Source organism: Nicotiana tomentosiformis, chromosome 1 (assembly GCF_000390325.3).
Source record: "Nicotiana tomentosiformis chromosome 1, ASM39032v3, whole genome shotgun sequence".
Lineage (NCBI taxonomy): Eukaryota > Viridiplantae > Streptophyta > Magnoliopsida > Solanales > Solanaceae > Nicotiana > Nicotiana tomentosiformis.
In genome coordinates, this window is record NC_090812.1 from 95,547,637 (window position 1) to 95,574,933 (window position 27,297).

Genomic DNA, 27,297 nt, shown 5'->3' on the forward strand with positions numbered 1-27,297 from the left:
CGCATGATTATTGACACCCCGATGTCGGGCTTTTCTTTTCCGTACTTCTATTTTTCTTTAATTTGAACTCTTTAAATGGAGGTTTTATGTTAAATAACCTTGAAATTATCTTTGAAATGGAAATATCGATTTATTTTGGAAATGAGTCGGCTTGCCTAGTTCCACGATAGGCACCATCACGGCAGAGGTTAGTTTGGGTCGTGACATTTTTCTACCTCTTTAGAAGCGAGAATAAGGTGCTCTTGGCCGTCTGGGGGTATTTTAGTGTTTTCACCATAGTTTAGACAGATTGTACGCCTAAAAATTTTCTTTTCAGCATATTTTATTTTACACTATTCCGTTCAGGCTCTCTTCTCTAGGATAATACGCGGCTCTTTCTTTTCTCAAACGTGTAACATCAAGCTCCTCTTGATTTTGCTGATTTGAGTTGTTTTCTTAGCTTGCCAACACTTGTGTTTGATGGGGATCAACAATAAATTTTGGGGGTTAAACATTATCTCTTCAGGTTTTCATGGGATCAACGATATATTTTGGGTTAACATTATCTCTTCAGGTTAGATTACTTCGATGCCCTCTTTTTTGGCAAATCTGATTTTCACTTTTAAGGTTATATTTGACACTTTATGGAACTGTTTAGCTATGACAGCTGAATAAATTCTGGATTAAACTTTGTTCTGCTTGGGTTTTCTCTCCATATTTCTAGCTCCGCTTCTCCACTATTCACCTTTTCGTCTCTGTGCTCATTTACTCACAGGTTATTACTTTGTTTGATTTATAATTTTGAGATTAGTTTAGACAACTTGTTGAATTTTTTACTTGTCTGATGTTTACTAATTACTAGTTATAAAAGTTAAAGGGTTAAAAACTATCGTGTTAACTAAAGGTGATTGTTTGATGAGCAAAGTCAACAGATTACGAAGAAACAAACATTATAACTCTATTTATATAATTAGAAGAACTCGCATGGCAGACCGAAACTAATGCATTAAAGTAGAAATAAAGTGTTTATGGAGTAGTAGTTAATAAGATTTTAGGGAACGTACTCGTTTGTGTGCCTGAGTTAATTGAAAAAGTATCTTTATTAGAAGTACTTACTATCTTTTTTTGATAGAAATACATAAAGGACTATACAAGTAAGTTGCTCTGTTTTTCCCTTCGGTGGATTTAATTACAATAAGAAAATCAGACTTGCTCAAGTTGTTGTGTGTTGAAGTCACTTGGTTATGGAACTTGTTAATGGGAAAGACTTTAGTCTTCCCTTCCTCTACTTGTTTTTTGATTCTTTGGTCTGAGAAAACAGTCTTCCCTTTTATCAAATTGTGAACTATTTTATTGTTACGGTTATGTTTGAACCTACTATAGTCTTGTGGGAATTTCTTTGTAAATTCGAGTTGTCACTCACTGAACACTCGCAATGCTATATCAAGTTTTCTTTTTTTTCTTTTACCTTCGGTTCGTATTAGATAGAGTTTATTTGATTCTCAATAAGGAATTGAAATAATCTTTCGAACGGACTCCATATGCTTCCAAAAGGAACCACTAGAGAAAATAAGCAGGGAAAACTTTTAGTGATGTATCAACTGTCTAAACTTACGTTTTCATTAAGACTTACTATCTAAATACTAATCTATCTTAACTTATTTTGTTGCACTTCTTACGGATTAGATATATCAGTAAAAGCAGGAATAGATCTAGCCCTATCAAAATTGGCTCCAACAATCTTATATGTTTATCAACAAGTTATTTAGCCTAATCTTGTTATTTCAATTTCAGTAATGATGGTCAGCATTGACCCTTTGTTGCAGAATTTGAATTTTTAAGGTCGAGTTATTAATAGTACTCTCTAATTTGCAGTCTTGATGCATGTTAAATATGAAGTATATGTCTTTATATTATTACTATTGTTAAATTATTTTAGTTTTAACCATAAACAACTCGATAATTTTATGCCAAAGAATAAAACAACCGAATTTGTATCTTTAGTTACAGCACTGTTAGCATGTAAAAGAAATTCTTATGTGCTTCTATAGTACATTCAATTTCTTTGCCACAAGAAAAACCTTCAGCTTAGCAGTAAATATGGTTCAACAGTTACTTTGCTTTGTTTATCGGTACATATATGTTATCTTTAGTCTTCCGATACTTTTTACTGGTCTTGTCCCCATATAATTTCATAATTGATTACTTTCTATCTCTTTTGAGTTTTGCTTTTTGGAGTTGTGGTAGTGAGAGGGAGTTTGTGCGAGAAAAGGTGAAACTTCTGCATTTTCAGTGATTTTTGCGATCTAAGAGGATCAGCAAAGCTCTTCTAGAAAATAATGAAGAAATTTTACAATCTCTACTTAGCACAGGTTGCAGAAGGTTAAATTTTATTAAGTGAAGAAGCAATCGAAGAGAAAAGTTGCTTATCTTACTGGGAGAATAAAGATTCTTGAATCATGGGGTGAAAAAGTTTACAGTCTTTAGGCTTAATTTTTTTTTTACTCGAGGAATTCTTTGAGACTTAGTTGGCCCATCGGTTTAAAACTCAAGACAATACAGCCTTCCCGCATAAAAATACCAGGCTCTTTATTACTGGCAGAGTTCAAACCTGTAACGTCCACCTTATCTATACCTCTGCCGTTGTGTCCACATCGGTAAACCAACACCCCGAGGACAACTTGGGTTAATATGTGTAACTGAAGTCTTCTGTTTATTTCTGAAGCAAGTTGATATGGGGTTCAACTGCTCCAGCTTTGTTTTGATCTGTGGGCTTCATCTTGAAAGTGTTATTGCCATTAGAGTTTTACTCATACCGTATCCTGCAATTAGATATTTAGTAGCAGGATATATTAATCAAAAATTAAAATTCTTCATCATACCGCTACAGTTTACAATGATAACAATTCATTTACCTGTACAAGAGGCTTCAAATAATTAGCCTCATATGAAGAGCCTAAAATGTCTATGGCTACTCAATGTCCACTCCCGTTGAGCATCCTCCTCTCTCTCTATACTCAAAACAAAAAATAAAAGGCAGCAAAAAGAAAATCAAATTTAAGGGCGTCAGAGAATACTACATTTATCCATCATCGATTGTGTAAGGGTTTTAAATGAGTGTAAATGATCCTCGGCTACTTTACGCACTGTCCTAAGGTCTTGAACTAGATGTTCATATTCTTTCGCAATACTCAGCCGTTTAGGATTAGGAGAAGTGTCCCTCTACAGTAGGACTTCATCATGCTAAAATAATGTATTGAAGCCAGCAAGGTTGATTCACTTTCAAAACCCTTTGTGTTGTAACAGAGAGAGCAACTTGCATCTTAAACTGTTTATACTGTACAATTTCAATATTTCAATCATTGAAGAAATAATTGAGGTATAACAAAAGAACAAAGCATTTTGCTCATTAATGTCACGTCTCAAAAGTAACTTGGTTGGTGTTGCAAGAGCTCAAGTTGAGCTAATAGTTTAGCCTTTATAGGTTTAAACAATGATTCATCATTGTGTGCTAGATCAATGACCACAACTTGTGATATTTATCTTTTCGTTATGATTGACCGTTGTTACCTAATTAGGCTTTGGATGTGTACTAATCCATTTTGGCTTAGCTCGTGCCATTTCTTCTTATGATTTAGAAATATTAATAAAAGTGGAAATAGGTCTATCAGTCATTATCACCATCTAATTATTTATTTAAAATGAGAAAACATATTGGCAGTAGGATATTGTATGGAAACAACTTCAGTGCCATAGTTAATCGGTGGACATTGTCTTCTTAAGTTGAAGGGGAAGATATTTCGAACGAAATAACAGCAAGTAACATTCACTTGATGCGCATGAAATAGTAGAATAAATCACAACTTTTAGTTTCTTCATTACTTTCTTTTACTGCAGATTCACATATTTGGTATGGTAATAGAGCCTACTACAATGATCTTCTTTCTTGTCTTTACCATTCATTTTAAGACAGTCACATTACACTTTCTGTAGAGAATATTTTTGCGAGTATTTTCAATGCACACTGTGTTGAACTTGATGCTGGCCATGACTGCAACTTATTTCTTTCTTTGAAGAACTACTGACGCTTCTGTTACATTTGGTACGACAAAAAGAGTTGCTCAACGTGCTTACAGGTAACCAACTATCTTATCTTTATATATTTGTAAACGCAGGCTCCTATTAATACATTCTCTGTTTCTCCTGCCCATTGTACTGCTAACCGTTAATGTTGTGCACTAATTTTGTTTCTACAAGTTGTGGTATTGTGTCTATCTGTAATGTTGTTTGACGATAGCCGTTGTTGGTGCTCACAGCGGGTGCTGTATATATCAAGGTGAAGTATCTTTTTGTGCTTCCACATACTCGCTAATAGAAATTGATATCTTGCTAAAGGGTTGTGTGATAGTTTGCAAAACTTCATTTAGGAGTACAAACTACGACTCTGATGGATCATACACAAAAAACTAAACGTCCCCTCTCAGAGACAGATATAAATGTTAGTCAACGTGAAAAATATAAAGAGATGGCTGTAGAGAAAAAGCAAAAGTTACTGCTACAACGTCGACTAAAATACCAAGAGTCAAAGAGACATACGCATTCGGAGAATATAACTATTGTTCCCTTGATTGGAACAATGGCTGGTAAAGAAAGAGATGAAACACGTCCATTCTCTGTCTATGAAAAAGGTGAGTATGCCACCTTCTTTGCTCGCTTTTAAAATAGCTGCCACTATTTAGTTCCATCTAAAGACCACCTACCTTTGTTTTAGGTTCAACGTCAATTGTATCCAATGAACTACATAACAAAGTCTACAACATAGTTACACCCAAAGGTCTGTTCAATTTTTGGTCTCCCATTAGCAGTCATGACTGCTTTTGCTTTGCCTTAGTCTTAACGATCCATTTTGAATATACAGATGGTACAACAACCACAAAGTTTACTCCAAACATCAGTCGGTTGCATTCAAACTATGTTTCGCTTCAAAAAGTTCCAATCTGCAAATTTTGCTCAGCAAAAAGATTTGAATATGAACCTCCTGCATTCTGTTGTCTTACTGGGATAGTAAAGTTAACTTCTCATCAAATACCTGTGAAATTGCATAATCTATATCTTGGAAATAGTGTGGCATCTAAGCACTTTCGAACATACATTAGAACATATAATAATCTTTTTGCATTCACGTCACTTGGTATAAAGTATGACAAAGATCTAGCAAAAAGAAACTCCGGTATTTACACCTTCAGAGTACAAGGAAAGATGTACCATTGGATAAATAATTTGCACCCTACCGATGACAAACCAAGAAACATACAATTATATTTCTATGATAATAGCAATGCGCTGACACATAAGATGCCATGTTCTTAGAGAGTACATGAATCGGTAGTGAAGGAATTGATAGATATATTATCAATAAACCCATACTCTGTGTTTTTGCAATCTTTGGTACATATACCGAACCTACGAGATTTCTATATAGCTCTCAAATGTATCTTTGGTACATATACCGAACCTACGAGATTTCTATATAGCTCTCAAATGTGACTTAGACTTGGACCAAAGAGTATATAATTTGCCAACTTCATCTGAAATTGCAGCAATATGGACCGAGGAAAATGTCGGTGCAGCCTTTAATGCACCACATATTCAAAGTTACCCTCACACTAATCGAACACAAATAGTGAATTACTACTATGGATGTTATGATGCACTGCAATATTCCCTATTGTTTCCGCTAGGACAAAGTGGATGGCATTGTGGTATTAAGAAGCTCCCAGCAAATTGCCATGCATACGCAATAATTGCGTAACACGAAGAAGTACCAAGCATATGAAACGTTACCTCCCTTGACGGATATCATGAAATGGAAGCTGAAATTCTAAAAAAAGGACAGCGACGAAGGGATACAATTTCTGTCCGTGAGTAATATTGTTACAAACTACAAATGAGAAACGATGATTAAGATGAAATATTGCATACTGGAAGAATATTTCAGCAGTATTCAGTTGATGAGTACATTAAACTTGAAACTCAAAGGTTGGATTTCGCAGTATTCAATCAAGATTTGTTTAGAATGGCTATGTTACAAGGACTTCTTGACATTTTGCGATTAGGAGAACATGATGCTTCTAATATCGGGAAACAAACTTTCCTTCCAAGTTCTTTTATTGGAGGGCCCCGGGATATGCATCAACGGTACATAGATGCTATTGCGCTCGTGCAGCATCTCGGTAGACCTGATTTATTTATAACAATGATATGTAATCCTTCCTGGATGGAAATAAAGGAACATTTAATCTCAACTGATGAGGCACATAACAGGCCTGATTTGATCAGCCGAGTATTTAGAGCGAAAATAGAAGAATTCAAAAAGGATATACTAAAGCGAAATATCTTTGGGAAAGTTGCAACTTTTATGTATACTGTAGAGTTCCAAAAGCGAGGTTTACCTCATGCCCATTTTCTTATAATATTAACTAATGAATACAAGTTACTTACTCTAGAGGCCTACGATAATATTATTAGTGCAGAAATACCTGATGAAAAAGCAGAACCAGATTTATATTCACTTGTTCTTAAATATATGATGCATGGTCTGTGCGGTAATTTAAACCCAACAAATTCTTGTATGAAGAAAAAGGGTTACTGTAAATTCAAATACCCAAAAAGCTTTGCGGATCAGACATCAAAAGGAACAGAATCTTATCCAATTTATAGAAGACGCAATACAGGACTGGTAGTAAAAATAAGAGAACGATACTTGGATAACTCATGGGTTGTTCCATATAATCCTTTTTTGCTTGGAAAATTTGATTGCCATGTGAATGTTGAGATATGTTCTGATATTAAGGTCGTTAAGTATCTTTATAAGTATATATGTAAATGACATGATAAGATTGTATTTTTTGTACACAATAAGGACACAAACACAGAAGTAATAGACGAGATAAAAGAATTTCAGTCTGTTAGATGGGTCTTGCCTCCGGAAGCTATGTGGCGGTTGTACGGTTTCGCTATTAGTGAAATGTCCCCGAGTGTATGCCCTCTTCAGCTTCACCTTAAAGGACAATAATTTATTTCATTTAAAAGCAACGCAAATATAGATACACTTATAAATAATCTGATGATTAAGCAGATGATGTTAACACAATTTTTTGAAATGAATAGAACAAACACAGACGCCGGAGAACTCAACCTATTATACCGAGAATTCCCCGAACATTTTGTTTGGTCTGCTACGGACAAAATGTGGATGCGCCGGAAAAAAACAATGTGCTATTGGTCGTGTAGTAACATGTCATCCAACAGAAGGAGAGCAGTACTATCTTAGAATGTGAGTAATGAATATTAGAGGACCAAAATCATATAGGAATTTACTAACTGTTAACGGAGAACGCTGCAGCAGTTTTAGAGAATCTGTGGAAAAATGCGGATTGCTACAGAGTGATAATAGTTTGACAGAATGCATGTCTAAAGCAGCAAGTTACCAAATGTCATACAGTTTGAGACGTTTATTTGCTATATTATTGATCTATTGCAATTCAACTAACCCGAGACAACTTTGGGAGAAGTTTGAAGAGCACATGTCCGAGGATTATAGGTTGTTACCTAATATTCACAAAAGAGACATACGATACATGGTTATAAACCATATTAACGACATATGGCACTCTATGGGTGGCGACATAAATGAATATCATCTCATTCCAGAAACAATAAGGTCTTCTATAGTTGCAAAAGACGCAAAAGAGGTATATATGAAAGGACCATCACTGTCACTGAAGAGGATATACTACTACACAAAAAGTTGAATGAAGATCAACTCAAAGCGTACAATATAATTACATAGAGAATTTTTGCAAACAAAGCGGGAGCATTCTTTATTGACAGTCCGGGATATATAGCATTGGCAACTGCCACTTCTGGTGTAGCTGCTTCTATACTTCCCGGTGGACGAACTGTACATTCACGTTTTAAAATTCCAATAAATATTGACGAGAATGTCACATGCAACATCAGCAAACAAAGCTCACTAGCATGTTTGATTCAGGATGCAAAATTAATCATATGGGACGAAGTATCTATGGCGAAAAAAAGAATGATCGAACTGCTTGATTTACTTTTAAAGGACTTAATAGATTCAACGATCCTATTTGGTGGGAAGGTTGTAGTTTTTGGAGGTGACTTCAGACAAACACTTCCGGTAGTTTAAAACAGAGAAAAAGAAGATTTCATTAATGAAAGTTTACTATATTTTCATATCTGGAAAGAACTTGAAAGGTTGCGGTTATTTGAAAATATGAGAGCAAAAGATGATCCTTCATTTTGTAATTATTTGTTGAGAGTAGGAAATGGAAAAGAAAAAGTGACCTCAACAAATAAGATTGAAATTCCAGCATCCTTCATCATTCCTTACACAACTGAAAAGGAATCTTTGGATAAACTGTTCGCGATAACTTATCCAGATTTGCATATATTTTTTCTTCCTCATCCTGCACAAGCTCCCGTGTTATCCTAACAACTAAGAATGATTTTGTTTATGAGATTAACGACATGTTTGTTGCTCGCTTTCCAGAGGAAGTAAAAAATTTTGTTTGCATTGATGAAACCATTGAACCTACTGATCAATCACAATATGAAGATTTACTGCATACTTTAAATCCAGTTGGTCTGCCGCCATACAAATTAACATTGAAAAAGAATTGTCCAATTATATTATTACGAAATTTAAATCCGTGTGAGGGTTTATGTAACTGTACACGTTTGACTTGCTGCTACTTTAAATCGCATGTCATTAGCGCCAATATTTCAGTGGGTGACTTGAAAAATACACAAGTGTTTATCCCAAGAATACCCTTACTATCATCCCAGGACGAAAAAAATGCCTGTCCCATTTAAAAGGACACAATTTCCTGTAAGATTGTGCTTCGCCATGATAATAAATAAAGTACAAGGTCAGACATTGGATTTTGTTGAAATTTATTTGTGAGAACTTGTTTTTTCACACGATCAACTTTATGTTGCTTTGTGTAGAGCAAAGAGTTCGAACTGTGCGAAAGTGCTAATTCGACCCACTATACCAGGTAACTATGATGATCACTGCACAGAAAATATTGTGTACAATGAAATTATTGAAAAGGGCATTTTATGAGGATATTGCAACTAGAGCACACAGTATCCTAGCTAAAAAAAACTATGATGAAGCTGATACAAAATACTACTGATATGCAATCTGGTTCGTAGCAATCAGAATGCATTCACTGAAGTGATGCAGACTAGAGAGGATATCTTCTCTGTACATGATTGTTTTGACCCAAGACAAAACAACAATGGGCTGTAATATTGGCTAACATGGTCATACAGAGACACTTGGGTGCAGATCTGGTACATGCCGTTAATATTAATAAGTAATATCCGCAAAAGTGACACTTCTCTGTAGGGGACAAGAGCTAAGAAACATACGCATATGCTGGTAGAAAATGATTCCTATATGTAATTTTTGCAGTCTAGGAAGATCCCAGAAATGTTTTTAGACAAGCAGTAATCTTATCTTTTAAAAAAATATAAATGTTTACACAACGTGAGTGTTTAGTACAGTAAGACTACTATAAATGGTCTTTTGTAACTCATGGTGCCAAATTCGTGTTCTAATTGTCATGGCGTGTACTTTATACAGAAATAGCGTCCTAACAGTTCTTCTATTTTACTATCTGTCGGTGTCTATAGTTTATCTTGTTATTCCCGGTCAATATTGCTGTATTTGTAAATATTAATTCTGCAAAATATAAGTTAACGTAATGAAACAATAATAATAAATTCGAGCCCACTGAATTCACAGTGTTTCCTTAAGGAATTTAATCCCCTCCTAGTACCCAAGGTTATGGATTATTTCCTCCCAGGATAGAACGAATAACACACTGGTGTAGCGGTACTTCAAACCCCAGTGTTTCGGCGAACACAAAGTTCGGTAGCAAATCACACTTACAGTTGCTTTGTTTGAAGTTAAAAACAATGCAGAACGAAGGAGTATATACTCAGAAAAACGTATGGAAGTTCTGAGAGGAAGGAATGCAATGTATAGCCAATTTGTTGAGCGAATTGTATGTTGAGTTTAGTATCTTTCTTCAACATTTGCTGCTCATATATATAGCAGCCAAGAAGGAGTGCAAGACCAAACGTCCACCCTTCATGGTGGAGCAAGCATTACATGTTTGTGGAGCAAGCACTTCATGTTTGTGGAGCAAGCACTTCATGGTGGGAAGACCATTATCCGGCTGCCAAATTATCAATACACGGATTGGAAAATATCCGTTTACAAATACGGATAATCTTACGTTAATATTTACTATTAACAAATAAATTTGGTCCAAAAAACGAAGCCGAAGCCGTAGCCGAAGCCGAGCCGAGCGAGCGACGACGACGACGGCGCGAGGCTTGCTTTCTTCTTAACTCTTTAAGAGCTACAAGAAGAGCAATTATATATATACCCACCAAAAATGTCTTCCACTTCCAATATGGGACAATGTCTCATTGTTAAGAGGGAAAAACTTAAAATTTTACTCAAAATTTTATTTTCCCTCCATTTCCCATTCATCCTCATTTTAAGAATATTACATCTTAAAATAAAACCTCAACATATCTTTCAGTAAATGATGATTTATTATTTTTTGTTCTTCTTCTTCTTTTCCAATGCAGAGTGTACAGAACATATGGAGTACAGACTAACCATAGATAAGATCACTCCACAAACAAAAGAGTGGACCTCAAAAGTACAATTCATTGAGAAACCTCGGCCAAGGAAAAGTAAAGATGGAAAGACCCGATTCCAGATTGCTGTTGTCCAAGACGAAAATATAATTTTCTCTCTACCGTGCTATTTCTTCTTCTACTGTGTGAAATATAATTGCCATCACCATTATTTTTTAATTTAAACTAAAGAAAGAAACTTATCACCTTAAGTTATCATACAGTTTTTTATTTCTCCTTGCGCAAACTATATGTTAAGAAGTAAATATTATAAGAGCTCTCTGAAGTCAGATTTTACGCATTTACCATTCACTCATGCTTGATATTTTCTTGCCCAGCCTCTTTGGATTACCAAATTTTTGCGTTTCTGTTTTGGATTAATTACTTCCGCCCATTTAACCCTTGATTTGTCTAAAAGGATATTTTTGCATTACTTTATGCACTTGCCCCGTTCGAAATTTTCCTTCATTTACATATAATTATTTTTAGCTACTAACATGACTAACCAGTTCTACTAAATTTTATACATTCTGGGAGCTACCGGTTTGGATTTTAGGAAGCCTTTTTGAAAATAATTACTGCATGTGTCATCATATCATTTGAATTTTATGCATGCTTACCATTTTTTACATGTGTGTTTTTTGCATCTCTCCGTATATTGGTATAAACAATATAGTTAGGCACTTTGCACCAATTAATATATCGAGCGAAAATGTAGATCTAAAGAAATATCATTGTAGCTGCTCTATGTTTGTATGCTCACTTGTTCCGTTGTGTTGTAGCTACACAATATATTGAACAATAATCGTCTCTTATGGGACTTATTTTGATTTGTAGTATCATTGTACAAATATTGGCCTCATAACAGAAGTAGCTAAAACCAGTGGCGGACCCGAGCAGTGGCTAGCGGGTTCAACTGAATCCGCTTCACAAAAAAAATAATACTGTGTATATGTATAAATTAGGATTAAAGCTGTTTAAATTTTGCATAAATATTTTATTTGAACCCACTTGACAACTATTATTTTACGATTAAATTTATATACTTCTAAAATTGAACCTGCTTGCATAAAATCCTGGATCCGCTACTGGCTAAAACTTATAGATTTTTTGGGGTTGTCACAAAAAGTTTCCCGAGTCAGTTTCTTCTCTCATTTAAACGTTTTAGACATATATAATTATTTTCCAGATTTTGTGATGCAACACAGTGGATTCTCTTTAGTTTTGTTGAATGAGATCTACATTTGAGAATGGGACATTCTTTAGTTCAAAGAGTCGAGCTGACTTTAGGTCAATGGTATGAAACAATTTTAGCTATGCTTTATGACTGACTAATATTCCTCCTCGGGCCCCTTTTTTGGTAGCGCTCTACAAATTGCAATTCCTGTATAGATTAGTTATCAATTGTGTTTCATGAGTTTGAGGCTGCTCATACTGTACTTGTTTACTATTTTAATATTTCAATATTTTGCATTTGTATGTCCCCATATGTTTATATGGATACACTTCTGCAAGAGTAGTTGAGTAAGTCATCATTCTATCAAAATGCAGGAAGAGCAAGTAGTCGATGTTCTGTACGGGGAAGACATAGAAAAGTATGCAGACAAGCTTACCCTGCTTTCCACTTACTTGATATCTACCTCAAAAGTGAGGGTTCCTTTACCCTACGGAGTACCTATCAACCGTTTTGAATGGGTTATTGACAAATTTACTGTCGTCGAGGAGGTGAAAGATGATAACATACAAGACCCACCGCTCCCACCGCCGACGAGGTTCAATATTGTACCCTTTGCATATTTGCACGAGCAACAACGATCGGTAACCATTATTTCACGCGTAGAACCCTCTGACAACTAAATTTATTTGTATCCTTACATTCTGAGACTGTATATATTGGTTTAAATTATAAGCCGCTTGCAATGTCCACTAAACAGACATAATTGCCATTGTGGTGAATTGTGGCTCGATAAAGTATGCTGGCGCTAATAGTAACAAGTGTAGTGAAATCATCGTAATGAATACCGAGTAAGTCTGTTGGCACTCTATTTACTTTATTACTTTCGCTACAGCTTGCAAAAAAACATTGCTACAAATATATAGCCAGATACTGTATGACGATGTCGTCTTATTCACTTGATTACTTTGGTTAGATACCTTCAATTAAGAAGTTATAATGTCATGAGATTATAATCTCAGCCATCTCCTCATCGGTGTCACCTTCTTCGACTAAAGTTGGCAGGAAGTATTGCACCTTGAGATTGATCTATGCCATTTGCCTTACCGTTTTGTTCAACAAATTTAATCATTCTATGAATAGAATAAGGCATAAGATCTCCAAAAAGAAATTGTATAGGCTTTCAGACATAATCCAGCTTTTTTGTCTTGACATTTTGAACTACAACATTTCAGTGATCACCATGGTTTAGTACAAATTTTTATTTTGTATATTGGCCTAGGTAAAATCCAGCACTGCTCACGAGAAAAGAATGCAAAGAAGTCTGAAATGTGTCTATCACTGTTTATTTTAATGTGTCCATTGCTGCCTTTTTTAATGTAAACATTGACTGCTATCATCTGACACATCTTAGTCAAGAAGACTTCATTACTCAGTGGGAGATCAAAACTCCTCCTTTTCTATTGTCCATGTCATTTTTGTAGCTAAAACATGATTCATATATAATATGTGTTAAGAAAGTTTGTTACTCATTTTAGAAGATCATCCATTGGAAAAGATTTTAATGCACAGCTAACTCTAATATATTAGATAAACGTGTCTCATTTCTTCAAATGCTCCAATATTTCCTCTTCTACGTCAGTTACAACTTTTTGTAGAAATTTGGTTGACAAAAAAAACTTAACAAAGAATGATAAAGTGCAATATATTAACATATGAAAAAATATTTAGATAAGTTCTTAAGTTCCTATATAGCCAGAAAAATTCTCTTCTCAATCCTTATACTCGGCAATCTATCAGGTAATTATTTGTTCTCTTTTTTGGGCCCTAAAATATATATTTTTACTATGAATTCGCTGCGTAGATTTTAGAAAATACAGTGACAACTACATACTCCAGAAGTCATTAGTTCCAAACCGAAAAAAACTGTATAGGTCATGCTGCATTTGTTTGCTCAGACACGCAAGATGCATCATTTAAAAAACTCTTCTGCCAACCTTCGCTCTCCTGCGCAAACATGTTACTTACTTCTTATAGCTTTATTACTCTTGTTGACATTGTTAGACTTGTATTTTTTTTATTGGGTAGTGTCACTTATTGTCCATTTCTTTTACTATAGTATGAGGCCTACTATCCTTACGCTGTGGGAAGACTTCGCCGACGCTGATGGAAGCATCCTCGCTGCACAGGTTGCTGAATATCCAATAATTGTAGCAAAACGAATTACGCGAACCAACTATGCTGGTATGGAAAACATTACACTTTTTTTTAGTACTGCAAGAGGTCTATTGTGAATTCTTTATCAACATAATGTGTCATATAGGATTATCATTGTCGACAAGGTACAACTCGGTCATACTGATAAATTCACCATATCCTCAAGTTGGAAGACTTCTAAACTGGTATGGAACAAATGTTGATATAATCAAATTTTATATTTCGTTAATCAGTTCATGCAAACTAAACATGTGCGGGTAAAACTAGATGGTCCAACATATGCAATTCCCTACTGTACTACTGTGTTTCCCTTCTTCTCAAAAAAAGGGACATACTTAGCAAGCTATAAGTTCAAAGATTTTCTCAGTTAATTACAAGTTTATAACAACTTGATATAAGTGTATCTTCATTGAAATGGTTTTGAACTACATTGCATCTCATTTTACAATATAACATTATGAGTTTACAATCTTAGAGCTTATATGCAAATTTTCTCACCAAAATAATTACTTGGGGATGTGTGACTTTGCCCTCATATTCAATGAGTATTTTGGTATGGTATATGTAACATTCGTAAGAACAACCAGTACTTGTATGAGCTTTCGATATTTACTGGCATCCCTTTGATCAGCTATGAAATAGCACTGCACCGCGTTGGTTGTTGGGGATAGTTGCTCTACAATATGACAAATAAGGTGATATCATTGTTCAATGTTGACTAGATTTCTGCAAAATTAACTTATTCTTCGAACAGGAACTGCTGCAGTCACTGAGGCTAATAATCATATTTTCTTATCTGTATTCTTACAATTTGTCTACACTATATGTCCACATACCATATATGTACTATGTGTTGGAGCTCTGGCCAGTTGAAAAATTATGTTATATGCATTATAACTGTGGTCAAATAAAAGATGTAATTTTTTTTTTGGGTACTTTCTGTTCATTTTCCGTGTTATTGGTGTAATCTGCACAATAATTTGTCACTGAAACAGCCTATTCCTACTTTTTCCTACGTTTTTAAAGTTTGTCACAACCTTTTTGTATCATTTTAAATCTACCTCACATTTTGTTGCCATTGAAATGCCTCTATACACGTACAGGGTCAGAGACAACCGACCAAGATTGATGAGATACAGTCAGCAAAATTCTTTGGCGGTTGATTGGTCTCTGGTGCCTGCGGCAGAACACAATGATACTGTCCCAATTGCTGATATCCAGTCACAACCTCACGTATGTGTATTTCATGCATGTTAATATGTGTACATATAGAGTACTTTAGTATTTTTGTCCCAACTCAATAAATCTACTTCTATCTCCCTCTTTCACAGATACAACTCTTTTACGTGGAAGGTAAATTATCACTGCCGACTCACGACCAAGATTTCTATGAATTACTGTGTTCCCACTGCGGGCGGCAGTACAGAACTCATTCGCCAAAAATTATTCATTGTGCGAGCTGCAAGCAACGTACGATGTTAACATCCGGTATTGCGGCTTCGACTACGAACTTAATAAAATATGTTTGTTCGACATCTTCAAACAAAAAAAGGTTTCTGTCATTGGCTTTATGAAAATCAAATAACGTAAATTAATTGCATATTAGGGCTCGCTTTGAGGTTGTAATGACAGATGGCAGTGGATCAGCTGTTGCAACATTATTAGGCGAATTAGGAGAGAAATTTCTTGATATGACCGCCGCATATATCTGTGAAATAATCTCAGTTAAGGTACTTTGTTGATGGCGATAGGAGAAACTTTTTAAAACTATGATATCGTGAAAACAAATTTACTCTTAATTTTTCCAATTATGTCTTCCTTGATGTTTGCCTTTGTAGGAGATAACTGATATCTCAATTAATTAATTGACCTGCACGCAAATTGGACCAGACACCAACACTAAAAAAACAGAACTGCAAATCATCCAATACTTTCTCAAGTGTGATTAGAACAAACCATTCTTCTTAAATGTCTTTATTCTCCCTTCTAAAAATTCAAGAAAGTGTTTTGAAAGGACATTAACATTAACCCTTTGAAAATTCTTCGATTAAATCTCACTGGTAACTGAAAATTACAACCTAAAGATGAGTTCTTGATTATTTCTTTGGAGATGAAAAAGGAGAGAAAAAACAAAGAGTGAGAGACAAGAAGAGCATCAAAACGATGAAAAAATGAGATTTTGTTTGCTTGTATTAGGCAAAATGATGTTGACTTATGTTACCTTACACAACTACGTACTTTTTTGTTCCCAGCAATGCATTCTTGTTAATTGACTAACCCTAAGTTGTTACCCGACTATTCATTATTGCTTTGTTGGTTCATCATCCGACTTGTACTGCTTGGCAATGTTAGTTACTGTCGATGCAGAGAGCTTGTCAATAATTTTCTTACTAAAGTACTGATTATGTCTGCTTATACCTCCATTTCCACATGCCTGTCGAAAACTAAAATATCTCCTTTAGGTCGCTTAAATATTACAATTGGCTTCTTAAATTCATCATTAATGAAAAGATAGTTAAAGGCTATAGAAGCTTGAGGCCTCTGCATCCGAAGTACTTTATAGGCTTAAAACATCCAATTTAATTCAGAGTATATTATTTTTGACCACTATCTCGATGTGTTAAATTTATCTTTTTCTCTCCTGCAGGAACAACCATTACCTCTTGAACATGTTCGATAATGTCTTCCTCATAAACTCTTCAAGATACAACTGAGACAAATATTTTCTAGAACTTCTGACATGCGGTTGTTCATCGTGTCCTACTCTGTGAAGGAAAATTTATTTCAATTGCCCGCACCAGTCGCCTCTGAAGAAATTGGAGAGAGCCGTAACACTAAATTGGAAAATGTTGAGCTGAAGAAAGAGATAGAAAATGAAGACAGCAGTCACTCGAATGTGGAACAAGTTACACCCAGAAAAGAGCTGAAGAACGAGTTAACTACAGAAGGTGGCTCTTCTACCAAGAGGCAACAAACTGAACTGGAGCCCCCCCCCCCCCCCCCCCACACACAGAAAAAATGAAGGTTAATAAACTTTATTTCTATTTTTTCATTACTTTTTTCCATACTTAAAGGTGATAAACTTTTAGGAGCTTGTTATTGACGTAAGAGTAGCAGATTATAGTTAGCACAAACAACTCAAAAGAAACTTTAAATAATTATAAAAAAAAAGGCTATTGCATATTCCATTCCATTCTATATTCATTCATAAGCTCTAATTCGCTCACATTCATTCTCTCCAAAGAACGTCCTCCAGCAGCCAATCCAAAAAGAACAGACAGAGAAAGTAATAGTTTCATGCGACTCCTAATCTGCCTGCTGATTAGCATACATTATTGTGTTGATAATGTTGACAACCCATTGTTAGCTAAATTTCAAGTGCACTGCCTTTCATTAAACATCAGTAATATTCTAGTGTTCATTGATAGAAAAAAAATTCTCTAAGTTCCTATGATAATATATTACATAATTGTTGCATTGGCGGACTTATTTTGTTCATTTCAGTATTGTTACACTTTTTAGTACTACTTTATATGTACAGGTTTTCTAAGACATTCTTGTGCTTGAATTGATTTATACTTTCTACATTGCACTTTTATTTCCTTTGTACTGGTATAATTGACTAAGATTATGTAACATATTTTTCAATATAAATTGTGATTCACTGATAAAAGTTTTTAGCTGACGAAAAAAGGCATCATTGTAGATTTTACGTCTGTTTTGTTCGCGGGGTGTTATAACTCTTGTAAAATGCATGTACATACGTCTTCTCCTGCTATGTACATACGTGTTTGAAGATCGCTAGCTTGTGTTTGACATGTAATGCAAAGGACAACCCCTACTTTTTTCAGCTACCAAACATGTTGCCACTTGTTGTTTCTGACGTCCTTTTGTTTCCAATATTGCAGAAAATATGGACCATGCACTTCGCTTTGTGTAACTTACTGGCATGTACATTTATATTTTTGTTAGCCGGTAAAACATATTGGTGTTGTAACTGATGTAAATAGTGGGTTGAAAGACTAGCAGTAAATATGACCTCTTTTTTGGCTTGAATTTATTTTTTTCGCTATGCTATATATCCAACTTTCTAAGACTAAATCGAAACAAACTTACTGCCATCCAAAGGATAAATTAAAGTGATCACGACGCTCTTCGTCTGAGATACCATAATGTTTAACAAATCAACTCATATATCTCAATACATAATTGATCAAAATGCAAGTTGCTCCCAACAGAAAATAATTTATTTTCTTTACAAATTAATGTAAGTTGCTATTTTTATGAAGTATTCCCACTAGTCTACACTATATACTAGTAAGTATCACGTTCAATTCTCGTTGCAACTCGATTATTTTGTTCCAAAAATTTTAATTCATTTTTCATTGAAATGATGTCCCATGTTTATCTTATTGATACCTCAAACTACTCTACCTTTAAAAAAAACTATTAAACTATTATTGCAAAACTACTCATTTTTACGAGATTTTATTTAAGATCCCGTTTGGCCATGAAATGTTTTTTACTTTTTTCGAAATCAGTGTTTGGCCGGAAAATTTTCTATTTTCACTTGAAAATGAATTTTCGAATTTTTTAAAAATTTAAAAAACTCCAAAATGCTGTTTTCAAAATTTTCACTCAAATCACTCACAAAAATTCAAAAATAACCTAAAATTATATTCATGTCCAAACACAACTCTAATTTTTATATCCAAACACAAATCTAATTTTCAAATACCATTTTCACTTGAATTCTTTTTCATATTTTTCCGGAATTTTACAATTCTTTCCAAACGCCCACTTAAAGCATAGGACAATCCTGTACTTCATTTTAATTAGTTTTAAGGGAGTTTTTCTTATATATACACTATGATAGGAACTTATTAAATTATTTTCTCTAGGCTTTGTAGTTTTCAAAAAGTATCTAGATTTTTCTTACAAATTGTATACATTGCCCCTTAAAAAGCTCTTATCCCATGATTAATACCTTCAATTAAGGGATTCAATTATATCCTTTCCTTTTTTCACACTTCTGCTCATTTCATGTGTCCTAATTTTTTCGATAGTTGCACGTCTTCAACAAGAAGTTGGCAATTTTGCTTCAGTTGTTGAATGATTTTGGTTGGAACCTTCAAATACTAGATATAATGTCATACTACATATTCTATGTTCCTATTATCCTTATAATGTTAGGAAAGTGATACTTAATCTAACAAATCCAATAATACATAACTGATTTCCATAATAGATACCAAAAAGATACCTTTTCTTTGCAGTTAGAAATCTATACACACGACATAGAAGATGACAAAAAAAAAAAAAAAATCAATTGCTACAAGTTTCTTCAACAATTCAAAAATTGTTAAACTCTAGCAAAATTATTACTAATAGGATAATGGCTCATACACAATCGAAATGTGAAATTGGTCACAAACTTACAATTGTTCATCACGGTATACAATTATCATATATTTATGATACAATTTATGCAACAATTATGATACAATCGTGATACAATTCTGATCTTCATCTTCTTCAAGTTTCAATCACAACTCTAAACTTAAATTATGATACAATATTGTATTATAATTGTATTAGTATTGTATTAGGTATTATTTTACATATTGATGATATATCATATACAAGTCAAATACAACTTTGATACAATTGTGATACAATTATGATACAATTATCATACAATCGTGATACAATTCAGAAACTTTTCTTCTTCGAGTTTCAATATGAAATTTTACCTAAAAATAACTCTAAACTTAACCAATCTCCCTCATAATTGAGATATAAACTCCAAGTTATATTCTCAATCGTTTGCAAGAGCAGCCAATCCAAACAAATCACAAATTCATAAAACCCAAATGTTGAATTCAAAGTTTCGAAACTTTTTAATGATTGTCAATGGAAAACTCTTTGCTACTGCAATTTTAGAGATAATGTCGATGAATTTGTGTGAAGAGGATGAGATTTGGATTAATTTGTATGAAAGAGATAAATATTTCAAAATCTTTTTGAAAATGGGATAAAACGTGATTTTAGGGGCTGCATAACTGATATACATGAGAGTGGGGGGGGGGGGGGGGGTGACGTGGGGGAGGGGAGAGGAAGGGCTGTATTAGTTACATCCTAGTTTTAAGGATGCTCTCTTTATTAAGGTTTTGTATATAAATAGTAAATATAGATAGAGAATATAATTTTTAAGGAACCTAAAGAAAAGTGGTAAATAAGTTTCTATTATAGTATAGCCACGTAAATTTCACTAGTTTTAAGCGGTCACTATAGGCATGGGGTAAGACATGTTTTGGGAAATTTTCTAAAACCCAAAAACATTCTTGTTTGGCTTCTAAAAGACCAAAAAAGAAAAGGCTTTGGTTTGAGAATATTTCCGGAAAAGCTTGGAAACCCAGAGCTAGCAGATCCAAATATCAGAACATGAGATAAATCGGTTCATGGACTTAATGAAATATAAATGATGCTTAGCAAATGCCAAAGCATGGGAAGGTCCCAAGTTTCACACCTGATGAAGCTTGCCTTCTTACAATGTCCAGGACGTAAGATGGACAAACATAGAGAAAATTTCAAGCCATTTATTCCACAGCACATATGGTTCTTGTCTATGCATAATCTAACACTATGCTTTTGCGAACGAGATCTGAACACCAGTAGAGGCTATTTGGCATTGTTGGCTGGCTAAAGTCTCTCCAACTACATAATCTAACACTATGTTCTTTACTTGAATTCTAAACTTAGTTCAACGACCAGGTTCATATTCGTGGCATGTACCTACTACACATCTCGCTCTGTACTACCCATGCCGATGAACTAAAGCGCTGGGATCTTGTCAACATGATCATCTGTAAAGGCGAATGGCACCAATGTTCCTGTACAAGCTCTAACAATTTGTGTATTTGTGGCCAACAATGGAGTAATCTTTTGGGACACTAGTTTTCTCTAGAGCTTATCTGCTGGCATATAAAAATTATTTACAATCATATAATTTAAAAACGAACTGTACGAAAGTAGGAGCTTGTCAACAGATCATCTTTACAAGGTGAATGTAAGTGATGTCCCCGTAAAAGTTCTAAGAATATATGTTCGCGGTTCCATTAAACAAAAGATTTGAGCAGTCTTTGGGTTACTATTCTATCTCAAGTTTATCAGCTGATCAAACAAAAATACTTGCACAAGTGGATCGCCTAAAGGTCAATTATAGGTATTTGTTCACACTGCGCGTTAGTTGGTGGAAAGAGGATTTCTACACTATTGGAGCAAGGCATATTACACTCATTGTGCAAATATTTTACACTGTCAAAATAAAAACAAAGGTCATAATTAGCCCAGCTAACTTCAATCATTTATCAATATAACCACGTTTAAGCAAAGTTGGACATCTGCTTGCTTTCTAAAGTGGTTGTGGCGACACAAGAGAAAGAGATGGAGAGATGCAATATCCAACAATTATGGCCTAAATCTAACAACGAAGGAAAAAACTGATATTCGAAGACCTTAGAGAAAGCAGAATCTCCAAGAAACTTCCAAGTGAAGATACCTCAAAGACAAACTCACGGTTTATGAAAGATAAAATGCCCATACAGCAGTCTAAATGCTCTCCGCATCCTCCCTTAATATGCTCAAACGGACTTTTTCAAAATCTCTTCAGAAGGAATCTCGAGCGTTGCCCCCGCATGTTCTTTCTCAGGCTTCACCACTACATCAAACAACATTCCAATTAATTTGTGTAAAAAGCTGCAGAAGTTAATCGATCCACAGAAACATAACAGAATATCATGGAACTTAGCTGATACAGAACATACTTTCAATTAGTGTAAGCTGATATTCATTACGATATTAAGGAAATTTGCATGGTAAACGAAAATAAAGTAAGAATTCAAGATTTAATGAATTGTCAATTTTAGAATGTTATTCATCTTGACTATATAATGATTGAGTTTTTCATTTGTGATATCGAAAAGTTCCCAAGGCTCATGCTTGAAGGTTGTGGTACTTGGACTTAATCACAAGTTGACAAAATCATTTATTAAAGCTTAACTTACATATTTTAGACCACCAATTAGACAATTTCAAAGAGATGTGTCTCAACAACAAGTTCACAACACACTACTGAATGGTCATGTCATTACAAGCAGATATGTCTTAATGAAAATACCTTTTGATATTGTTGTGTGTGAAAGATCTTTAAAAGAATTGCATATTCGAAGCATCAAGCATCTAGGCCCCAAATAACTAGCGCCTAGGCACTGTTAAGGAATAAGGATTCAAACGCATTAGAGAATGCCCAAGCGCTAAAACTTCAGAGTGTGCACATGGACACTATCGATTAGTGCCTAGGAACTGTTATGAAGAACCAACATTCAGAGAGTCTGCAGTTAGGCGCTGGCTCAGCCTCTAATGTTTAGCTGCACCGTACTAGCCTATTTTTTTTAAAACAATTGACAACAATCACATTCTTTCATGGAATGTTACTGTGGTCATTTTGGTTGTTCAAAACAGAATTCTCCAGGTTATAGTTATTTGGATTACTTAACCCAAAGGTCACCGAGATTGCAACAAAAAGATACCATTTGAATAATGGTTAACTATGGTTCGAGCTTGTTCTTTACAATTGTGCAATTTAACTGGTTGTGAAAGTTGTAAGCAGTCATACAACTTACGAAGACTAGGAACACGTTGAAATGAGCTCTAATAATTAACATATTGTCCCTCAGATTTGCATCAGGTCATTAAAATAAGTTCTCCTAGGTATTCTCATCTTGTAAGATTGTCATCAAGAAAAATGCCTTTGCAGCAATAAAACAAACACCTGGTGTGTGCCAATTCAGTACTCCGTATGATCCAGAAATGGGGAAAAATAATAGCGCAGGAAATTTATAAATGCAGTGATGTATCGGATTAAGATAATGGGGCAATGAAGAAGAGCATAATTTTTTTACCGAAAGCACCAGAGGGGCTGGATTTGGCTTGGACGATCATGGTGGAGATGAACTCAGAGGCATCACGTGCGTCATCCAACAGCCGCTGAATGTCGGCCTCCGATGTCACGTGACGATTCTCCTCGAACTTATTTCTGACCTCGGCGGCGGATTTTTGGAGCATGAAACCGTCGCCGGCGAAGGTTTTCCGAGTGGCCTTCAGCACTGATCTGTAGGCTCGAAGTGCTTCAACTGCTCTCCCGCTCGCCATTTTCCTCTCTCCGTTGTCTCAGTGAGCTTAATTGATAACCCCGCGACTATAATTTCTCCCTGAATTAGAGAAATGTTTATGTATAAGAGATTTAATTTATATGAATTGATAAGTGTAAATCTTTTAACATCAATCTTTACCCTTAAAATGAATTTGTATGCGGTTTAAAGGATAACTAATTTAATTTAACACGAATAATCTAAGAATAACAACTAATTGAATTAAAGGAAAATAAAACGATCAAACCAAACGCGATAGGTAATTGAGCCTCGCTTTAAGATGAACACTAAAAATTGGTTCCGATCAAGTACTCGAGACGGACTTGGTTACAACTAAATAAATAAGTAGCTGAAAAACACTTTGGACAATAGTTAGAGAATAAAAATAAACTTTATTACTTTCATATGCGTGCCAACAGTGATTGAAAAATGAAAAGGTTCTCCCATTTATATAGCGGAGGAGTTTCAATCCTAGTACAAGTCTAAATAAAGTAAAAGTCTTTCTCTTCTAGTAAATCGTGATAAGCAATTGATATCGGGCGAGATTTGTGTCGTAATATCCGGTTGAGGGCGGATATTTCGGCCCCTTGTTTGTCCTTTCTAACCGTCTTTCCTTTAGCCTCGGTTCTTCACTTTGCTTGAACTCGATTCTTCCCATGTTTGGCCATGTCTGATTCTTGGCGCACCATTCGTCCTCCCCAGACTCTGATCTATAGGGAGCCCTCGGCTTTACCCGAGGCTACATCAGTCAGTGTTGTCTTCTCATTTTTTATCGAAAAATTGGGGGTAACTTTATCCCCGATTTTACCCGTACAGAGATAACTCCCTCACTTTTCGGATAGTAGATTTATAGAAACAACGAGAAGTGATTAACTGACTCTAGTTCCTTCCTCCGTACGCCACAAGTGAGTTGACAAGTCACCGAAACATCCCATCAGTCGCGTCGTTCTGACTTCAGACACGTGTCAGCCGCCGGTTGACCATCCTCGGTAGGCATCGAATGCGAAACGTCACGCATTCATTATTTCCTTCCTATAAAAGCTCTGGTTTCCTCTTTTCACTTTTTTTACTTCCCAATTTCGAATCTTCTTGAGTTATTCTCGATTTTTTTACTTGTCCATCACTCCCTCAAATCTTCACAAATTGTTCTCCACGTCTTCATTTCTTCATCTTTAGTCTTCAAATCTTCATACTATGCCTTTAAATCTTCAAACTAGATCTTCAAATCTTCATATCAATCTTCAAACCTCCATATCAACCTTTAAGCCTTAATATTCTGATATCAAGATGGCAAAAACCTCAAAATCGGTGCCTCAAAATACTGCTCTTTCAACATCTACCCCGACAGCAGATACCGAGGCGACCCTTCCGGTAGCAGCCTCGAAACCTCTTCTTAAAGAGCTTATCCCCGGGGGCTGCTCCATAGATAACGACTTTAAGGTCGAAAAAGCATCCAAACAAGGAGTTCGAGGTGAGCAGGCGTGAAGGTATATCTGCTCCATCACCGAGAAAATGCTCCAAGTGGTCTGGGAGGATTGCAAATGGGAAGGCAAAAACGTAGTCATTCCTGGTCCTGATGAGGATATTACGACTCACGTGGAGGGATAATTAATCGTTTATATGTATCCCTTCACGCTCGATCCGATAGACAAATTGGTCCTTGACTTTTGTAAGAGGTACGAGATCTGTCTCGGGTAGATCCACCCATCCTTTTGGAGGTGCTAACAACATGGAGGAGCCCCGATTTACGATCGACTATTTGCTCTGTGTCTACAGCCCCTGAATCTTTCGAAGGGTTAATCAAGCTTGCCCGACGGGCAAAGAAGGCTCCCTTCTCTAGCATCGATGAGGAAAGGGACTGAGGCTGTCAGGAGAGGTTTGTTCGGATAAAGACTGAAGATCTCATTCTTTTCGGGTTCTTGTCGTTCACTAAGAAGTGGAACTCAACATGTAAGTCTATCTCCTCTTAAATTGTCAAAATAACGTTTTGAATTTACTCTTCTTTCTTATTACTCGTTTTTTCTGATATGCAGTTGTCGCCCGAGTCCCCAATGTAGTCCCCTGTTTTAGGGAGTGGATCGAGGGTATCTGCAAATAACTTACATATTCCGAGCGCGAGTGGCGCAAGCTTTCCAAAGGCAAATGTGAGGCTCGTTCTCATGGTGAGTGCCCCCCTTCTCCCTATTGAAATCCCCTTTTACTTTGTGATTTTGACCAAGTCGTTTCCTTTCATAGGTTTGCCCAATACCACCGAACTTCGGGCAATTACCGAGGTTGTGTCCTCATCCCCACCTGAAAAAATATCCGCTTTGGTATAACCTACTGCCGAGGCTACTACGAAGAAGGAGGAGAAAAAACAAAAGAAGAAAAGGTCCTCTGACTCCTCGGACGCTCCCACCGAGGCCAAGAAGAAGAGGCTCGTGGTCAGGGTCAGAAAGAGTACCAAAAGAATTACTCGTGTCAGGGTCCCGGATCCTGACTCTCTTTATCGGCTCAGGGACTACCTTGAGGATGATGACATAGAGTTCGTCGTCCACGAGCCGATCGACACCGCACAAGAGCTGGCACCCTTAGAAGGGGTGATCATAAATCTGAATCCTCCTCAACTCGGGAGCCCGAGGAGGAACATGTGGCCACTGCTCCTCAAGAAGCTATTTCGATTCCAAAAGAGTCCACCGACGTCATTGACACTCTGAAGTCATCATCTCACACGGAACCTCTTTTCGATAAGGCTCAGGTCGTTACAAAAAAATCGACCGAGGTGTCACGGGCTACGGACGAAGCCCTCAATTTATTTTTCGAAGGCGTAGACGTCGGCATCCTGAAAGACTACTCCAGTTTTGGCCATCCGGAGATCCCAAAAAGGGATGTGTTATCGGGTCAGGTAGGCCGAGTTCGAGCCCAAAGCTCGTGAAGCAGTTCCCTGTCCCGAGTGTGGACCCTGACCGGAAGAAGATAGTCATGTTCACAGTACCGACGGATACTAAGATGCTATCCGGGCCTGTCGGTGTGGCCAGTTACCTTTGTTTCTTGGTAACCGAAGAGGACCAAGCGAAAATGAACAAGGTAGATGGGCCAAGCCTCTTCAACAAGGCACAAAATGCGCTGAACGGGGTATACTTTCTCCCCATCACATCTTCAAAGAGTTTATTTTTCCTTAGCGGATCTTATCGATTTTTCTTCTTTTATGCATCAGGCCTTGGTGCTTCATCATGAGAGCTTTCACCGGTCCCGAATGGAGGTGAGTCACCTCGAGTTCGAGCTCAAGGAGCAGGTCCGGTAAAAGGACATGTACAAAGCTCTTTGTGAGCAAAAAGATAAAGTCCTCACGGACCACTCCATCCTCCAAGTCGAGCTGGAAAAAGCTCAAAATGAGGCCTCAAATGTGAAATAGGAACACGCCCTTCTAGTTGAAAAGGTAAGGGTGTTTGAAATTGATAACGAGAGGTTAAGCGCAAGTGTTAACGCCGTAACCTTGCAAGTCCAAGAGAAGATAGACCTGATCGACCAGCTTAGGGCCGAGATGGATGAGGTCAAAGCCTCGGCCAAAGAGCAAAATGGACCTCCTAGCCTCGGAGGGGGATGCCACCAAAGAAGATTTGGCATCAACCAGAGTACAACTCCGGGTGATGAGAGAAAAAGCTGACAAATGGTCTCGGCTAAATGAAAAGCTCCGTACTCAACTTGACTCGGCCATTACAGAAGGGGATGCTCTCGACCAAGAATACACCATGATGAAGTCCAAATTGGACGTGTCTTCGAATGAGGCCTTCGAAGTTCAGGACATATTGGCCCAATACAAGAACAGTGTGGAGGTAGTTGAGTCTCGTGTAATAACGAAGGTCGAGTACGTGAAGTGGCTGTCTCGGAGAGAGACCCTTGAGAGGATCCATGCCCGGGGGATTGACCTAGCAGTTGAGATCGAAGAGGCTTGATGCTGAGGCCAGAGCGAGATACCAGCCCGAT

The 27,297-nt window shown here is 36.2% G+C and overlaps 2 protein-coding genes across 9 annotated transcripts; one reads left to right on the top strand and one right to left on the bottom strand.

Moving 5' to 3' along the window:
• The first annotated feature begins 302 nt into the window (after nucleotides 1-302).
• On the top strand, nucleotides 303-18,191 carry LOC117274828 (replication protein A 70 kDa DNA-binding subunit B-like). Of its 8 annotated transcripts, XR_011411871.1 has the most exons (11): nucleotides 312-553; nucleotides 3,973-4,115; nucleotides 10,678-10,785; nucleotides 12,280-12,546; nucleotides 12,663-12,753; nucleotides 14,022-14,146; nucleotides 14,226-14,304; nucleotides 15,223-15,356; nucleotides 15,451-15,849; nucleotides 16,767-17,938; nucleotides 18,028-18,191. XR_011411871.1 is itself a non-coding variant. In XM_070188049.1 (5 exons), the coding sequence occupies exons 1-5, from the start codon at nucleotides 13,840-13,842 to the stop codon at nucleotides 16,784-16,786; spliced, it is 693 nt and encodes a 230-aa protein (XP_070044150.1). In that variant the 5' UTR covers nucleotides 12,771-13,839; the 3' UTR covers nucleotides 16,787-17,113. The 8 variants fall into 8 exon arrangements, 4 of the variants coding, with proteins under 4 accessions (XP_070044149.1, XP_070044150.1, XP_070044158.1 ...); XR_011411865.1 differs by lacking the exons at nucleotides 10,678-10,785; nucleotides 12,663-12,753; nucleotides 18,028-18,191 and having other exon boundaries at nucleotides 320-553; nucleotides 4,056-4,115; nucleotides 15,223-15,352; nucleotides 16,767-17,113; XR_011411864.1 differs by lacking the exons at nucleotides 312-553; nucleotides 3,973-4,115; nucleotides 12,663-12,753; nucleotides 18,028-18,191 and having other exon boundaries at nucleotides 10,675-10,785; nucleotides 15,223-15,352; nucleotides 16,767-17,113.
• A 3,203-nt stretch (nucleotides 18,192-21,394) lies between these two features.
• Nucleotides 21,395-23,419, bottom strand: LOC104088644 (mitochondrial zinc maintenance protein 1, mitochondrial). The gene is made up of 2 exons (XM_009593354.4): nucleotides 23,083-23,419; nucleotides 21,395-21,839 (listed from the first exon to the last, which is right to left on the bottom strand). Exons 1-2 carry the CDS (start codon nucleotides 23,330-23,332, stop codon nucleotides 21,763-21,765), a joined length of 327 nt encoding a protein of 108 aa, XP_009591649.1. The 5' UTR covers nucleotides 23,333-23,419; the 3' UTR covers nucleotides 21,395-21,762.
• Nucleotides 23,420-27,297: the final 3,878 nt, after the last annotated feature.

What these genes read in the sequence shown, in the direction of transcription:
- LOC117274828 (XM_070188048.1), top strand. Translation starts at nt 4,427, where the DNA reads ATGGATCATACACAAAAAACTAAACGTCCCCTCTCAGAGACAGATATA. An exon ending in ATTCTCTGTCTATGAAAAAG is followed by an intron (nt 4,668 to 4,750) that starts GTGAGTATGCCA and finishes CCTTTGTTTTAG; the next exon opens with GTTCAACGTCAATTGTATCC. An exon ending in CAACATAGTTACACCCAAAG is followed by an intron (nt 4,814 to 4,897) that starts GTCTGTTCAATT and finishes TTGAATATACAG; the next exon opens with ATGGTACAACAACCACAAAG.
- LOC104088644 (XM_009593354.4), bottom strand. Translation starts at nt 23,332, where the DNA reads ATGGCGAGCGGGAGAGCAGTTGAAGCACTTCGAGCCTACAGATCAGTG. An exon ending in CAGCCCCTCTGGTGCTTTCG is followed by an intron (nt 21,840 to 23,082) that starts GTAAAAAAATTA and finishes TGTTTGATGTAG; the next exon opens with TGGTGAAGCCTGAGAAAGAA.